The following is a 17,181-nucleotide window of genomic DNA, read 5'->3' as shown; positions in this document are numbered from 1 at the left end:
CAATGCCCTAGTAGGACAGTAGGGTATAATGAGTTATTTAAGATAAGATGGCGCCTGCCCATTAAGGGCTTTGTAGGTCGAGAAGAAGAATTTTAAATTATATCCTGTGTTCTATAGGGAGCCAGTGTAAGGCAGCCAGAACAGGAGTAATGTGGTCCCTTTTCCTAACTCTGGTTAGTACACGAGCCGCAGCATTTTGAATCAGCTGAAGCGATTTGACTGACTTCTTGGTACTCCCTGATAATAGTTACAATAATCCAGCCTAGAAGTAACAAATGCATGGACTAGTTTCTCTGCATCGTTTTGAGGCAAGATATGCCTGATTTTTGCAATGTTACGTAGATGGAAGTAGGCGGTCCTTGAAATTGATTTTATGTGGGCGTTAAAGGATAAATCCTGATCAAATATAACACCAAGATTCCTTACAGTCTCACTGGAGGCCACATTAATGCCATCCATAGTTAGTATATCTTTAGATAATTTGTTTCGTAGATTCTTCGGGCCAAGTACAATAACTTCAGTTTTAGTCGTGTTTAACATCAAAAAGTTTAAGGTCATCCACGTTTTTAAGTCCTTAAGGCAGTCTTGAATTTTATTTAGATGATTAATTTCATCAGGCTTGATTGATAAATATAGTTGAGTATCATCCGCATAACAATGAAAGTTTACAGAATGATTCCTTATAATATTGCCTAACGGAAGCATATATAATGTGAACAAAATAGGTCCGAGCACTGAGCCCTGTGGCACTCCATGGCTAACTTTGGTATGCGTGGAAGATTCATCGTTAACACGTACAAACTGAGAGCGTTCAGATAGATACGACCTAAACCAGCCTAAAGCAGTTCCCTGTATGCCAACTAAGTGCTCTAGTCTTTGCAATAGGATATCATGGTCGATAGTATCAAATGCAGCACTGAGATCGAGCAAAACAAGAATAGAGACAAGTCCCTTGTCTGAGGCTATTATAATGTCATTTGTGACTTTAACCAGAGCTGTCTCTGTGCTATGATGTGTTCTAAAGCCAGACTGAAAATCTTCAAATAAATCTTTGTTTTTTAAGTAATGACACAGCTGTTTTGCGACCGCTCTCTCAATAATTTTTGAGAGGAACGGAAGATTAGAAATAGGTCTATAGTTGGCTAAAACCTCTGGATCGAGGTTGTGCTTTTTAAGAAGCGGTTTTATCACTGCTACTTTGAATGACTGTGGAACATAGCCTGATAATAAAGACATATTCATAATATTTAATAAAGAAGTGCTAATTAATGGAAAAACTTCCTTCAACAGCTTAGTTGGAATTGGGTCTAACATGCACGTTGATGGTTTAGAAGAGAGAATCATTGAATGTAATTGTTCAAGGTTTATGGCTGAAAAGCATTCTAGTTTACTATCTAGTGTAATATTAGAAGAGTAACATTATAATATATTTTTAAAGATACATTTCTTGTTACATCTATTTAATATGAAAACATGTTTGCTGCATAATTGATTCCATAAACATGTGTGCCTTATTTATCTGCTGCTGCGATTTTGAATCAGCAACAAACAGTATTGGGTTTTCCATGTCGGAACTATTGAAATGCATTATTCAGTGGTAGAGTAGTGGAGCTGCTGAGGATGCAGCAACAGCATCACCAGGATGCAGGACCCTCCTCCTCTTCCTCCTCCATCTGGAAACCGGAGGAGCATCTTCTCCCTGTGACGTCATGACAGCAGCATCAGCTGTTAGCTCTGCTTTAAGCCTTTTCGCTGCCGATCGCTGCCTGCACAAAGGAAATATATGAGATCCCCTCTCATCCCTGAAATGGCGACACAGGAGGTACAGCTGAACGAGACTCTCGTGCATCTGAAAACGGAGTCGGAGACGCTGAAGTCGAAGCTGGAGGATGAGAGAGCGAAGCTGCACGATGTCGAGCGTGAGTACTGAAAATGGAGAGGCCTCGATTCTCCGCTGCGCTCAGTGTGACGGGACGAATCACAGAACAACATCTCATTATTAAACACAAATCTGTTTTATCTGGATTTGTTTACGCCCACTTTGACAGAGGCGTTAATGTGTCTGATTGTTATTGACCTGGTAGGCTTGACGCTTGACGGTACCTGAGATATTTGACAGGGGACCTGAGAAGGCTGTTTTTTTGCTTCCCCATTTTTCAGCCCACTGCTTTTCTACTATGTTGTGCTTTTTGACCAATCACGTCTCAGCTTGCCTTAATGGATAATGGAAAATAAGCTGTAGGAAATAATCATAGGAACAGTCTCTTGTTATGCTGCTGATGAGCTATTTGAGGACATGATTATGCAAAAATGAAAATATTGCTCTCCTGATGGTTGGCCTAATCCTTCTTGCTTCTGGACAAATTAATCCAGGATGTAAACAATGTTTAATGTACTGTACATTGTTCGTGTGTGTGCGTGTGTGTGTGTGTGTGTGTGTGTGTGTGTGTGTGTGTGTGTGTGTGTGTGTGTGTGTGTGTGTGTGTGTGTGTGTGTGTGTGTGTGTGTGTGTGTGTGTGTGTGTGTGTGTGTGTGTGTGTGTGTGTGTGTGTGTGTGTGTGTGTGTGTGTGTGTGTGTGTGTGTGTGTAGTACATCAGGTGGCAGAGAAGGTGGAGGGGCTGGGTCAGTTTGTGATGAAGACCCGGAGGACTCTGAAGGGCCATGGAAACAAAGTCCTGTGTATGGATTGGTGTAAGGACAAGAGGAGGATTGTGAGCTCCTCTCAGGTAACACACTCTCTAACACTCTTTAAGCTCCTGCTGACTTTTATGCTTTAGTGATTAGTCCATATTTTCAATATCTCATAGTTCCATTGAGAGCTGGTTTAGAATTGCATGTGGCCTACATTACATTTGTTTTATATCGATCTTGTTCTAATCTCTTTGCAGGATGGGAAAGTGATCGTTTGGGATGCTTTCACCACCAATAAGGTAATGTCTATATGTCAACATACCTGTGTTTTATTACAGAACCCTTTTAGTAAAATGTTGAGATTTTTAAGAAAATGATTTTTTTTTCATATTTTTCATTTTCTGATCTATTTATTTGAAAAAATGTTATGCAACAAAACTTTGGAAGTAAAATATGACATACAAAGAAAAAAACTTCATAACAATGTATGCATCCAGTAAATATAAGAATATTAGCATGTTGTAGCAAATATCATAAAGCTCTTAAGCATTATAATACACTATTATTTACTCTAAATTAGCGACACCTTATCAGAGGTTATGGATTTTGTGAGGAGTTTGACGTAAGAGGGATTTCAAATGTTAGATTACTTTATTAAAGTATTATTCTTTTTATTAACAAATATATGTAACAACAGAAACATTTAATTTAACGTGACTTTGTCCAGTAACTGCAAATCTGAAAAGACAACAATATTAACGAATATGCGTGTGTAAATAGCTTTTAAAATAAAGTTAATTATAAATTCATTAAAAACTGCAATGTACAGTAGTGATAGTAAATTATATTTAATGTTACATTTTTGCTTCTGGAAAAAATATAGCAACAATAATGTGTAACCAAAGCTTCCTGTTCTGCTGTAATTAGATTGAATTGATCTGATTCATCTGCCTGTCCCGGCGCGACTCATGCAGCTGTGTCTTTTGATATTTATTAGGAGCATGCTGTGACAATGCCCTGCACCTGGGTGATGGCCTGCGCCTACGCCCCCTCCGGCTGTGCTGTAGCATGTGGGTGAGTGCATTCGTACACGTGATGATCCAAATGTGACTATCATCTGTCTGGATTTCCCTTTTTTTTTGACTGGGGTTATCTTCTTTTCGCAGGGGCCTGGATAATAAATGCTCAGTGTATCCTCTGTCTCTGGACAAGAATGAGAACTTGGCTGCTAAGAAGAAGTCGGTGGCCATGCACACAAACTACCTGTCTGCCTGCAGCTTCACCAACTCCGACATGCAGGTGAGAATATCCATCAAACACAAAAACACATCTAGTAATTAAAATGTTTATAGAAATATCAGTTGGAAAGATAATACATGTTTTCTACCGATTACAATTTCTTGCAAAAACAGCTGCTTTTCTTCCTTCCTATTTCTCTCATAATGAATCAGAAATCACTGCCTTCAGTATTCCAGTGGAAGAAGCTCCCCCACTTAGTTAATAATTCACAGCAGCTCCTGGTTTTATGTCCTGGTCACATGATGTTTAACACGACAAAGACAATCCATTTATAGCACTTTGCTAGCCCACATAGACTTTTACTGATCTTCAGAGTAAGCAGTTTCCTTCCTCCTCATTTTCTGCTTATGTTAAAGATCCTGACGTCCAGCGGGGACGGGACATGTGCATTGTGGGATGTTGAGAGTGGTCAGCTGTTGCAGAGTTTCCATGGACACGCAGCAGACGTGCTCTGCCTGGACCTGGCCCCCTCCGAGACTGGGAACACGTTTGTTTCAGGGGTGAGAAAACCCTTCACTACAGCTACTTTCTGAATTATTTGAAATAGTTGGTCATATTCTGCTTTATTCTCTGTTGTTGCAGGGCTGTGATAAGAAGGCCAATGTGTGGGACATGCGCTCAGGACAGTGTATTCAGTCCTTTGAAACTCATGAATCAGACATAAATAGTGTGCGGTAGGTATTTTTAGGTGTAAAAAGCTATTTTTTATAACATATTTGTAGTTGCTCTGATATACAATGTTTTTGTTTGTATAAAAAAAATTTCAGTATGCAGTATTATTATTCATACCACCACTGGGAGTCGCTAAAAGTCATTGAATTTGAAATCTTATAAAAACAGAAGTATTTGGTCTTAAGTGTCTGTTTCTTGTTGAATAGATACTATCCCAGTGGGGATGCATTTGCATCTGGCTCAGATGATGCTACAGTAAGTATAAGATATTTACCACACAAAGTGCACTTTAAAACATTTGAAGTGATCTTATTAACATTAAAACATTGACCTTTGTTTCAGTGCCGCCTGTATGACTTAAGGGCAGACAGAGAAGTGGCGATTTATTCCAAAGAGAGCATCATATTTGGGGTCTCCAGTGTGGATTTCTCTCTCAGTGGTAAGATATAAACACTGGTTTGGTGATATTATATACGATTAGATATTCAGTAAGAGCTAAGTGTGGTAACTTCTATAAATGGCATCTTCATAATAATCAAATAATTAATTACATTTTTTACATTATTTTGTTGGTTTTCTACTTTGAACCGTGTTTCCTATTGTTAAATACAATTTATTTCTTCTTTTTTGTGCCATATCTTTCATAACATCGACCAAACAGCTTAGAATGATTTATTTTGTTTAGTTAAAATGATTAATGTTTATTCTTTACTCTTTTAGGGCGGCTACTGTTCGCTGGCTATAACGACTACACCATAAATGTTTGGGATGTTCTCAAAGGAACACGGGTCTCTATTCTGTTCGGACATGAGAACCGCGTCAGTACCCTGCGTGTTTCCCCGGATGGGACGTCCTTCTGCACAGGTTCCTGGGACCACACTCTTCGGGTATGAGACGTCCGCTATTAATATTATCTGATCCGACAGCTTTGCAATGTGTAGTGACATTTCTGGGGAGGATTCTAATTGTGTTCTGTTGATTTTTCCAGATCTGGGCTTGAGGATGAAGAGGAATACACGGTAGAGAGACCTACTGAGAAACACCAACGTTTCTGTTTGCTAGAGTACAATCACAGAGATAGAGACCCCGTTTTGGTTGTACATAGGGCATATTAATAGCATTGTATATACTCCAGTCTCATGGCCACGGTAGATTTACATATTTCAGAGAGAAAATGTATCCAAATGGCACACGCTTCTACGGTATGTTTCAAAAGAAAATTGCACAGACGAACTTAAAACTCAAGATGAAGAATGTATATTACAGAAAATATCATTGGTAGTGACTAGCGTCAGTCTAAGGTAGAAGTGACACAATAAAGTGATGTATTGTATGTGCCCACATAAAGGACATTACTTATTTTAATTATTATTTAAGCGCTTTGAGCACTGGAAAAGCGCTATAATAAATGTAAGGAATTATTATTATTATTATTATTTAATAATTTGTTTTTTTGCACACAATAAATAATGGAGGAATTTAGTCTGCAGAAGAAAATGGGATGCTAGGAACAAAACGCATCTGTAGGAAAAGCACTGAGGGTTTTTTTGACATGTTTTGAGACCAAAAATGTATCGCGATGGGAGTATTAGAAGTGAGGATGTTTAGATTGACTTGTAAAAATGAATCAATATAAGTTATGAATAGAATTTGACATGAAGGCCTATAATATTGTGAACAAAAGTAAAGAATTGTGATTTATTTAAGATGGAAATATATCTAATTCCACACCCAGTGCGCCCAAGAAGCCTTGACAGCAACTCACCTGCTGATATTATTCTAAAAAAGCACATGTTTACAGGTAACCTAAAATACATGCTGATGATTTCCCTTCCTTATGATTTTAAAAGGTTTACCTCTCATCCTTCTGTTATTTCCTGCTCTATGTGCACATTTAGTGCAAACACCCTGAACCTTTGGTCGCCCTCTAGATATTTAAATACTAATATATAAAAACATGTTTAAATTCATAGAATGTTCTCATGCAGTTGTCCAATGGCTGTCATTTCATATTTAATGTAATTATTTTATTGTAGTTAAGTGTACAGTTAATAAAGGGACTGTTTATTAAAGTATTACAAAACATAATAAACTGAGTTTTGAATATCACCCCTTTGTATTCATTGTTCTCTACCTTATTGTATTCTTTTAGTTTATTCTACTGATCTATTTTAACTTTTCAGCCACTGTTTCTGTTTAATGCACTGGTTAATTTAGAGTTGTTGTTCTATTTTGCTTCCATAACATGTCATCTTTCAGACAATAAGAACCAAAATACACATTAAGGTGTCTTTTTTTAATACACTTTTTTTATTTGAGTCTATGCTTTTTTATTTTATTGCTGATAACAGGATTATTTACGAAGTAATAAAAAGAGATATCCAAAAAATCACTCCTGTTCAGATCTCTTTTCTTGAAATCCATACAAATTAGCATTCATCATTTGCACATTTAAACACAATTTAATGGGTAAGGTAATTTATGTAATGTAAGTAATCGAACGGGAAACGTCATGTTAATATCTATTAGTTAAAGAATTGACCAATTCCCTGTTGTGTCTCCCTTGAAGGTTTAAATAAAGTTCCCTAAACACAAACGGAAGTGACATCACCACCCAGCCTTGGCCAGTCTGCTGAATCAAAACAATGGCCGACTTGCAAGCTAGCATTTTACCTCTTATGATATTTGTAACTGTTTAACAATAGACTTTCCCTGACTCTGTTTACGAAACTCTTACTGAGATGGATAGATGATTACATAAGTGTATTAAGAAAGAAACAAAACTGCTTCCAGGACCCTCTTCTCGGTGACAAAATGAGCGATGTTGTGGAGAAAACCCTGACAGCTCTGCCGGGTCTGCTGTCTCTAGACTCCCAGCCTGGATCCAATAAACTGTCCTCCAGCTCGAAGCTAGGACAACTCATCAGAGGGATCACCGAGCTGACCTCCAAACATGTGAGTCTTTCCCCAAAAACTGGAGCTTAGGAGAAATAAGATGTGTGTTGTTGATCATGTTAGCTTAGGGTTAGCTTAGGGCTAAAAAAGAGGCATTGTGTTTTAATCTACTTACTGAATGGCTTTTATATTCTGTTTCTATTATATTCCTTACGTGTTAGAGTGATTTATAGACAACCTTTATGTTGTTGTTGTTGTTATTATCACGTGCTACCACAGGTGAAATCCGAGCTGGGACTATTTTTAAAACATGTTATTGCTGGTACGTTCATGTGCTTGTTATAAACCCAGATATTTTAAGTGTGTTAAGAGTCAGCTGCCACTATGCTTTGCATTCACACACTGGGTTGCAGAAAAGTTAATCCTGAAGGAAAATATGAACGTTATTAAAAAGTGTTGCTGCTGTTCTTATTCTAAAGTCCTTGGTTTTGTAGTTTCCCACACACACTTGAACGCACCAATCAGGAATGAGTTACACAGTCAATGTTATTAACTAGACATAATAACTAATGTACTTTGAACCATTGTCTATCGCTTAAGTCACTAGAACTTGTCTTTCATTGTACACTAGCATAACAAACGGTTTTTGTATTTGTTTTGGTTGACTTTATTTTAAAATATTTTTTTATTAAATAACGTCACCACAAAAGTTGTTTAATACTTTTGAGATTCTGATATGTAGTTCATCAGCTGAAGTATGTCATTTTGATGTTCTTATCAACATAAAAAAGCATTTTTTCTCTGTATGTGATAATAATTGTGTTACTCCTTTTTACAGGAGGAGGAAAAACTGATTCAACGTGAGCTAACATCCATCAAAGAACAGGTTTCCTCCCCCAACACATCCATGGTACAAACCTCCTCTTTTTCCAATTTTATTTGGACACAAATAATTGAAATAGGTCCATTGATGTCTAAAATGATAGATGTTTTTGTTCACTTCTTCCTTGTGTCATAATCTGATTCAGAGGCAGATGAAGGAGCTCATGGTGAGAGCGATCTACTGTGAAATGCTCGGCTATGAGGCTTCGTTCAGCTATATTCATGCCATCAAACTGGCTCAACAAGGCACCGCTCGGGAGAAAAGAGTCGGTATGTTCTCTTTACATTATCACTAATTCGTGTTTTTGCAATACTGAAGAAATCTCAAGAATAGCATCTTTTTAAGTTAAATAAGTATCACTTTTAAACCTTTTTTTAGCCATAGTTCATTGCTCCTTCCTATAGTGCTTTAGGCAGAAAAATAATTCTATGCGTCTGACTTTTAGGTTATCTCGCAGTGTCTTTGTTTCTGAATGAAAGTCATGAGCTGCTTCTTCTTCTTGTGAACACTGTATTAAAGGTAGGTGTTTGGTATTGCAGCATTTGTGATCTGCTGTGTTGCCACAAGGTGTTGATGTATTTTGTGTTTCCAGGATCTTCAGAGCACAAACCTCATTGAAGTGTGCATGGCTCTAACTGTTGTTGGCCAGATATTTCCCAAAGATATGATTCCTGCAATCCTTCCTCTGGTGGAGGAGAAACTAAACCACCCAAAGTAAGAAGTGCCCTTTGACTTTCAAGTCTATGTAGATACCAATATGTGTTCAACTACAACATGAAAAATCTGCCTAAATCTTTTGATTGTAAGGATTTCTTCTAACCTTTTTGAAGGGAAATCATTCGAAGAAAAGCAGTCCTGGCACTGTATAAATTCTACCTAATAGCACCGAATCAAGTTCAACACATCCACAACAAGTTTCGCAAAGCTCTGTGTGACAAGGATCCCGGCGTCATGACGGCTTCACTACACATCTACTTACAGCTGATCGAGGTAATACATTTTTCTAGACTCTGGACTTTCTGTTTTGATTTACTGATGACAGTTTCATCACTGGTTTTTTATTTTTCTTCCAGGAGAATCCAGAAGGTTATAAGGACCTGACGACAAGTTTTGTCACCATACTGAAGCAAGTGGTGGGAGGAAAACTGCCCATGGATTTCAACTATCACAGTGTTCCTGCTCCATGGCTGCAAATTCAGCTCCTCAGAATACTGTGCTTACTTGGGAAGAATGACCAGAGGTAAATATCCATTATTTTCTCCCCAGGAATCTGCGGGTTATGCCTTGATGTTTTTGTGCTCAAATGCTTGCAAGTACATGTTTCGAGTCTGTTATTATTTTTGACAGTACAAGTGAGATCATGTATGAAGTCCTCGACGAGTCTCTACGAAGAGCAGAGATTAATCATAACATCACCTATGGTATGTGACATTTAAAATACTGCTGTGGTACATTTGGTTGTGTGAAATAATTTCAGTAATGTCTATAATGACTTGTTGAAATCTGTTTTATATTTACAGCAATATTATTTGAGTGTGTAAAATGTATTTACACCATTCATCCCAAATCGGAACTGTTGGAAAAAGCTGCAAAGTGCATTGGCAACTTTGTTTTGTCGCCGAAGATTAATCTCAAATATCTCGGTAAGATTAAAATGATGTTTTTCTCCAACAATCAGGATCTCAGATGTACACTGTAGTAACTGTTTTATGAATTGCTTCTGTAGGCTTGAAGGCCCTCACCTACGTGGTCCAGCAGGATCCCAAACTGGCCCTGCAGCATCAGATGACCATCATCGAGTGTCTCGATCACCCCGACCTCATCATCAAGCGTGAGGTGAGGCAGATACTGCTGGAGTCTGGATTTAGGTGTCTTAGTATGGTGGGCTTGCAGCATTATAGTTCTCGTTCTGTTCTCTTGTAGACTCTGGAGTTACTCTTTCGGATCACCAACGCCCAGAATGTCACAGTCATCGTGGATAAGATGCTGGAGTTTCTGCGCATCAACAAAGACGACTACACCACCATTGACCTGGTGGGGAAGGTGGCAGAACTGGCGGAAAAATATCTTTTAATACATGTATTTTTATCTTTTGGTGGCCCACTGCTCCCAGAGAATGGAAAGAAAATTGTGAAGTTCACCAGTCACATAATGACGCTGCTATACATGTTGAAATAAGAGCCTCCAACTGGAATTGCTTTTCCGATTCAAGAAGTACATTTTGCATTGTGTAACTTCATCATGGAGAAAAGTAACTTTCCTAAAAGATAAGGTTCCTAATGTACCTAAACTCAAGAGGCAATTGATCAGGCCTATTCCAACCAACATCCAGTATTGTTTCAGACCATTGGAAGCTCATGATCTTAACAAACGAGCCTTTTGGTTTTTAAAATAGAGAGGGTTACAAACTCTGTTAATCATTATTTATACCTTGTTAGTTCGTATTTATTGTGTTAATGTTTTCCTATGAACCGTTCTACATATGCACCGGACAATGAGTGGTTCATTGAGACCATGAGCGCGGTGTTTTCAGTGGGAGGAGACACGATGCAGCCGGACATCCCCAACAGTTTCCTGAAACTGCTGTCTGAGGGTGAGATACCCCAACACTTACTCTGTGTTTGTTGTTCTGTTTCAGTTCAGTCATTTGATACCGATGCTTATTATCATTTTGCGATGCAATTGTTTCCTCTAATGACCCAGGGTTTGACAGCGTGGAGGAAGACAGGAAGTTGAGGCTGTTTGCTGTGGATTCGTATGTTTCTCTGCTGCAAGGAGAGCCTGGCAAACTGCCTCAGCGCTTCCTCCAAGTCATCAGCTGGGTGAGTGCTGGCGGGACAAAGAGCAGTCTGTATAAATGTTCTGAAATGATAAGAAGAACAAAAAGCAGCGTAACAAAAAAGGTCTGATTTAATTCATACTCTACTTATAACTTCACAATATGCAGGCATTTAAAAGAAGATAAAATACAGAATCAGAACAGGAAGACGTTTTGGTCCCCTGGAGGAATTAGGTTTTCAGACAGTTTAGAATAAAAATGTCATACTGCAATCCCCTTAGAGCAGTGTTTCTCAAACCTTTTCATACCAAGGACCACTTAACCAATACAAAAACACTCGCGGACCACCTAACTCCACAAATATAAAAAAACACATCGTTTTTCTAGAACAGATTACAAATCGCCTGAAAATGGTACAAACAAGTGGCAACATGTGTGATGAAGGTGTTGCGCTGGGCTATATCATGCAATCAAAAGTGAAACTTAACCTCGCTCCATTGTGGAGATATTCCCGCGAGAGTGCGGAAAACTGAAATGTATTTATTTATTTCAAATGTGAAATTTTACCAATATACTCACGAACCACTAGGGGGCGCTCACGGACCACACTTTGAGAAGCACTGCCTTAGAGAAACCATATAATTTAAACGTGGAAGTGCTCTAAAATATCATAAATAGTTAGTGGCCTAAGTTACTCAGATAGGGAATTAATATCATAGTTTTAAGCCCCAGACGATAACAGCAGAGTCATGCTGGTGTGTCTCCTGGTGGATGATCAGTCAAGATTTCAGGAAGCTCACGGGCTCTTAAGAGGTCTTACAAGAGAAGAGCCAGACCAAGAGTTTTAAACATGTCCAGCAAGATCATAAGCATACTTTGAAGTGTTAAAATTGAGACCATGGAACTAATTTTCTCAGGAATGACACAAAGTCACAGTTAAAACTGAAAACAATCGCCAACAATACTACTTTTGACCCTTTCCTTCCACATTGACTGATTACACACTAAAGGTTTGCCCCCCCTCTGCCATGCACAGGTCCTTGGGGAATACTCCTGTTTGAGAGCGGACCTTGAAGTGGACACAGTCCTGAGGCTGCTGGCCAAGCTGTTGGACATGAAGACCACCAGCAGTGAGACTAAGAGCTGGGTCCTCATGGCCATGACTAAGCTCTGTGAGGGGGGGGGCCGGTGTCTCTGTGGCCCGGGGGGTCTCTGAGACATACAGCAGCTCTCTGGACACGGTGCTGAGGCAGAGGGCCCAGGAGCTGCAGCACCTCAGCCAGGACCCGGAGCTACGAGCCCGGGTGTTACCCCGACACACCGGCCTGGAGCCCCTGGAGGTAACGTGGGGCTGCAGAACTACAATAATGATGTTACATTGTAGGCTATTTATCAATGTGATGTTGTTTCCCATCAGTATTCCTAGAACCAGGTTGCATAACAACACTGTATCTGCTCCTGTTGAAACTTGTGGAAAGAAAAACATCGTAAACGTTTTATTTCTTGTAACCACAGAGTATGATGTTTCTTTGTAGTTCATTCTCTCTGGCAGAGTTAAGTGCTCATTATCTGATGTTAGGGAAACAGGACTTGCATGCACTTGCCCGCCATGGCAACCAGCTAATGACATCAATGATTGTTTTCATCATCCTTTCAGTTGAAATCAAAGCGGCTGTTTAGGCATGTTTAAGTAGTCTGATGGGTTTCGATTGAACTGCATTAAGTATCGGATGGAAGTAGAGAACAATAATAATATTCTCAATTCGATTAAGATGCTTCCTCTAGTCATTTTGTGGTCTTTTGTTGCACAACTAAGAGTTGTAACTTCTTTAGTCCTGCAGAACTCTTCAGAATGATCTCCGGATCCCCATTAAAGGACAAGTCTAACATCATGTTGGTGTTGTTTTCCAGGTGGATTCCTCTCTTTCATTTCTGGATGGATTTGTGTCAGAGGCGTTGGCTGCTGGCGCTGCTCCATACAAGCCTCGGCACCAACGACAGGAGGAACTAGCTCAGGCCAAAGGTGAGACACTGAGCTTCAGATTGTGGCAGATTTGGCGGCGTGCGCTCTGCGTTGTTTTGATTTGTGCTGACTGTGTTGTCCTCCTCAGCGCTGAGCCTGGAGCCATACGGCCTGTCCCTGCCCCTCAGCATGTCCTCCTGCAGCATCACAGACAGACAGTCTCCCACGCTGCTGTCCATCAGCTCCGGGCTGTCGGGCAATAGCAATGACCTCTCTCACAAAGGAGGGTATGTAGACTCACCCACACCAACAGCTTACACACAGATGCACGACTGGTCTAATGCTCATGCTTTGATTTCTGTACCAGCTCCTCTAGTCTGAGGCTGGATGGTGTGAAGCGGGTGTGGGGGAGGGAGGGCTACCTGGCGCAGAGGGAACCTGCGGAGGAGTCAGCCCACGTGGAGGTCCCCAGTGCCCTCCGGTCCCCCAGCCAGCAGGGAGGGGCTGACGGGTCACACAGCCAGACCCCCACTCACACCCCCGAGCCCGAGCTAGAGAAACAGCAGTTGGCCTCGTCGCTGTTTGTGGGCCTCGGCTCCCACAGCTCTGTGTGTTTGGTGAGATGTTGGATTCTTATATTTTTCAGTTTAAGTGGGAAAGCACACATTTGTCTGATATTATAATTCTAGTGTCAGATCAAATGAAGACTTATGTGTCTTCATGTGGCAACTTGGAGACATTTACTGTGAAGCAGCAGCAGACATGTGACATCTGGTGCTTAATGCAACTTCACAGAATTCTAGATGTAGGGGGATGCAGGATTAATGTTTTACAAACTAATGATTTTATTATTTATTTATCCGCCATTCATTTCCTCAATTAAATCAGACATTTTTTTCATATATAAAATGTCAAGAAAAGCTGACATCTGACAGCTAACATAATACAAAAAAACCACAATCCTCATATCAGAGAAGCTGGAGCCAAATGTTGCCACTTTTGTTCTGAACATTACTGAAAATATTCAGTTACAAAAATTGTTATAATTTCATTGTTTCAGCTCTATTTCCCACTCTGCTGTGATATTGAAGCCCTTTGCAAATATAACAGACCAAAAACCCTGCACTGTATTTCTGAAAGTGCATCTGTTATAACATCCTCTTTGTAACAGATGGGGAAATCTGAGCCCACACCCCAGCGCTTCAGAAGAAAAGCCAGAAGTCCCGCCTCGTCCTCTGGTGCCAGCGAGAACATATCCCACTCCCTGGTCTCTCCTCCGATCACAGTGGATACCCTGATGTGTAACAACCTCCTGGACTCCCACATCACCTCCGAGCCGGACGTCTCTCCTCTGGAACAGACGCCCCCCCTCTCTCAGGGCCTCGCTGCTGCTAACGGCTCCTGTGATGAAGAGCTGCCTGACAGTGACGTGAAGGGAAGCAGCCCCTCTCTCATTGGGGATGACGCTCTGGTTGCAGCTGATCCGGCTCCACGTGAAGAGCCACCTAAAGACTTGTTGCTCAGTTCTTATCTTCCTGCAGAACTCTCTGGACTCTCTCACTCAGAAATCACGCCTCTGAGCTCCGACCAAAGCCTGGATCTCTCCGCCTGTCACGTGCAGAAAGAGGGTGATTTAGTGCTGGTGGTTTTTATCTACAACTCCTCTGACTCTGACATCCAACAGATTCTACTGCAGCTGGACTCAGAGGAACTTGAGGTACAGTAATTATGGAGCACATTATGTTGTAGCCTTATAGTTATCAGCCTTTCATATATATATTTTTTATATTCCAAAAGTCCCTCAAAATAACATTTGGGAAGAAGCTTTTATTGACTACTTTCCCAAACTTAAAAACACCTTACCAAGAAAAATGAGACAAAAGAGACTATTTTTAACTACGCTTTTAATTACTAACATCCCACGTCTATTTCTCTTTTTTAAAAGTTGTATTTTTGTATTTATTACTTTTAGTTTTTATCATATTTATTAATTGTGTCTTATTTCTGTGTTGCTTTTATTTAATTATTATTATTTTATCTTATTTATTATCTCGCTTATTTTACCCACTTTGAGCACACAGAAAAGTCCTAAACAGATACAACTTGCTATTATTATTATTATTATTATTATTATTATTATTATATGAAATGACAGTGTGTTGTCATGTGTTTCAGGTGTCCTGTGAGTGTGACGGTGCAGTGGGCGGGGCGAGGGGCCACAGTGTAGCAGTGTGTCAGTACTCCCTGTCTGTGAAGAGACCCTCAGTCCACGTTGAACTGGTCGGGACGGTTTCTTACCAGTTTCCTGCCGGGACGCCTCAGTCGGGGCAGTTCTCGTACAAACTGCCTCTCTCCAGCTTCATCAGGTGATTCTTTCTTCCTTTTCTCCCATTGTCTGTGCAGAGACGGTTAGTTGCTGACTGTTATTTCAAACGTTTTCTTCAGACCTTTGACCCTGTCCACAGAGGAGTACGGCACAATGTGGCTAGACTTCTCTCACGACACAAAGCAGAACCTGACGCTGATCAGTGACGACCCTGAACCTCTCGCAGCTTCTCTGAGTGTGCTGAAGAAGAAGCTCCAGCTTCATGTCGTGGAAATCATAGGTGAACACACATTTAGCCTTTCTTGAGGCAACCGGCAGCTCCATAGCTTGCTCCGTCTGTCCAGGCAACAAGACTTTCCCGCTCTTTGTTGGTCACAGCTGTTGCCATAGGAGGCTGAAAGTAGGCATGAAAGTCAAATGATTGTAAGGTTGTGTGTGTGAGAAAATGCATCATGCGTTGCCCACTTGTAACTGATGTTTCTAAAATAACCTGTTGAATTGTTTTCTATTGTTTGAAGGCATCTCAAACTGACCTACACATTGACTTACATATGTGATGCAGTATTTGACTAATGGTTGATATGTGTGTTGTTGATATGTTTTATATTTCATGCTATTACTGAATAAATAACCTTTTTAATTGTCCTTCCAGGCATGGAGGGCATTGTAGCTTGCCGTCTCCTGCAGGATCAGCCGTGTTTGATGCACTGTCGCCTGCACGCCGGGACTCTGGCCGTGTGGCTGCGCTCTCCGGTCCCCGACCTGCCCGACTGCCTGATGTACTTCTGTCAGAGAGCCTTACAGGAGCACTGACCCCCCCCCCCCCCCCCAACACTGACACTGCTGAGCAACACAATCACCTGACCCCAAACACTGAAGAGGAAGATATGACTGTGTATCTCTTCCACTACAACGTTTTGTCCGTGAAGCATTCATTTGTAACGTTGAACTGGTGTAATTATTGACAGAATTTGAAAGACATGGCTGGTAATAATAACCTCAGGGCCAAGAGATTGTGTTTTTAAGCTACTTAGGGTGTTTGATGTTAAAGAATAACAATAATGTCTTAATATTTCGACAGGGCTACATGATGACTTGAATTCTTCTATGGTTGAAACACTGTTAGAGAGGACATAAGTATAGTTTTCTTGGTGTGAAGGGGAAATCATGAATCTCTACAGTACGCGTTGTGCTGCTGGTCTGCATGCTAAATACTCAACTATCATGTCCTGCTTTCTGATTGGTAAAATGATTGATATCAAATCTGCTTTATTTTCTAGGCTAGAACGATCATAACAGTGACTTGTAATCAGACAAAGGCGATACTGAGGGAAGCGCTGACACAAGGACACATGTTTGATGTTATTTATAATGTGTCTTGAGGAGAAGCACAGGAAGGATCTTTTAGCAGTACCAAATGAAATGTATATATTTGTCCTAGTTAGGAATCAAACCATGATAGGAACATTTTAAGCACTCTAACTCAACCTGCTCATCCTTATGGCTGAAGTTTAAACACAAGGAAAATGTTTACATCCCTGTTTGTCTCTACGTCTTAAGGACTGCATTATGCTGACACTGAATGCAGCCGTTACACGTATTTCTTACATCTATGAAGAGAGTGTGTTGTCTTGAAAATAGCAATGATCATTTAACTCTTCGATGTCCATATTGTGCGTTAATGTGAGGAGCGTTTCAGTTTTCCCTCATGTTTTGCAGACGCTGCCTTCTG

The 17,181-nt window shown here is 40.3% G+C and overlaps 2 protein-coding genes across 2 annotated transcripts; both read left to right on the top strand.

Annotated features, from left to right (window-relative positions):
* The first annotated feature begins 1,668 nt into the window (after positions 1–1,668).
* Positions 1,669–6,745, top strand: gnb5a (guanine nucleotide binding protein (G protein), beta 5a). Its single transcript, XM_034084657.2, has 11 exons — positions 1,669–1,919; positions 2,591–2,727; positions 2,890–2,931; positions 3,630–3,706; positions 3,799–3,931; positions 4,288–4,431; positions 4,514–4,605; positions 4,810–4,858; positions 4,946–5,042; positions 5,324–5,490; positions 5,592–6,745. Exons 1-11 carry the CDS (start codon positions 1,784–1,786, stop codon positions 5,601–5,603), a joined length of 1,086 nt encoding a protein of 361 aa, XP_033940548.1. The 5' UTR covers positions 1,669–1,783; the 3' UTR covers positions 5,604–6,745.
* A 503-nt stretch (positions 6,746–7,248) lies between these two features.
* Positions 7,249–16,273, top strand: ap4e1 (adaptor related protein complex 4 subunit epsilon 1). Its single transcript, XM_034084621.1, is given in 22 exon segments — positions 7,249–7,558; positions 8,337–8,408; positions 8,527–8,650; positions 8,827–8,900; positions 8,974–9,095; positions 9,212–9,371; positions 9,455–9,621; positions 9,729–9,802; positions 9,902–10,024; positions 10,108–10,217; positions 10,305–10,444; positions 10,862–10,974; positions 11,085–11,203; positions 12,197–12,337; positions 12,339–12,500; positions 13,072–13,183; positions 13,272–13,410; positions 13,491–13,740; positions 14,295–14,840; positions 15,299–15,489; positions 15,569–15,729; positions 16,102–16,273. Coding segments are annotated over 22 exon segments (3,402 nt in total). The 5' UTR covers positions 7,249–7,417; the 3' UTR covers positions 16,263–16,273.
* Positions 16,274–17,181: the final 908 nt, after the last annotated feature.

This window comes from Pseudochaenichthys georgianus, chromosome 6 (genome assembly GCF_902827115.2).
Source record: "Pseudochaenichthys georgianus chromosome 6, fPseGeo1.2, whole genome shotgun sequence".
In the NCBI taxonomy this organism is placed as follows: Eukaryota; Metazoa; Chordata; class Actinopteri; order Perciformes; family Channichthyidae; genus Pseudochaenichthys; species Pseudochaenichthys georgianus.
Note: the sequence above shows the minus strand (reverse complement) of the source record. Positions and strands in the feature narration are given on the sequence as shown.

What these genes read in the sequence shown, in the direction of transcription:
- gnb5a (XM_034084657.2), top strand. Translation starts at nt 1,784, where the DNA reads ATGAGATCCCCTCTCATCCCTGAAATGGCGACACAGGAGGTACAGCTG. An exon ending in GGATTGTGAGCTCCTCTCAG is followed by an intron (nt 2,728 to 2,889) that starts GTAACACACTCT and finishes ATCTCTTTGCAG; the next exon opens with GATGGGAAAGTGATCGTTTG. An exon ending in CTGGCTCAGATGATGCTACA is followed by an intron (nt 4,859 to 4,945) that starts GTAAGTATAAGA and finishes CCTTTGTTTCAG; the next exon opens with TGCCGCCTGTATGACTTAAG.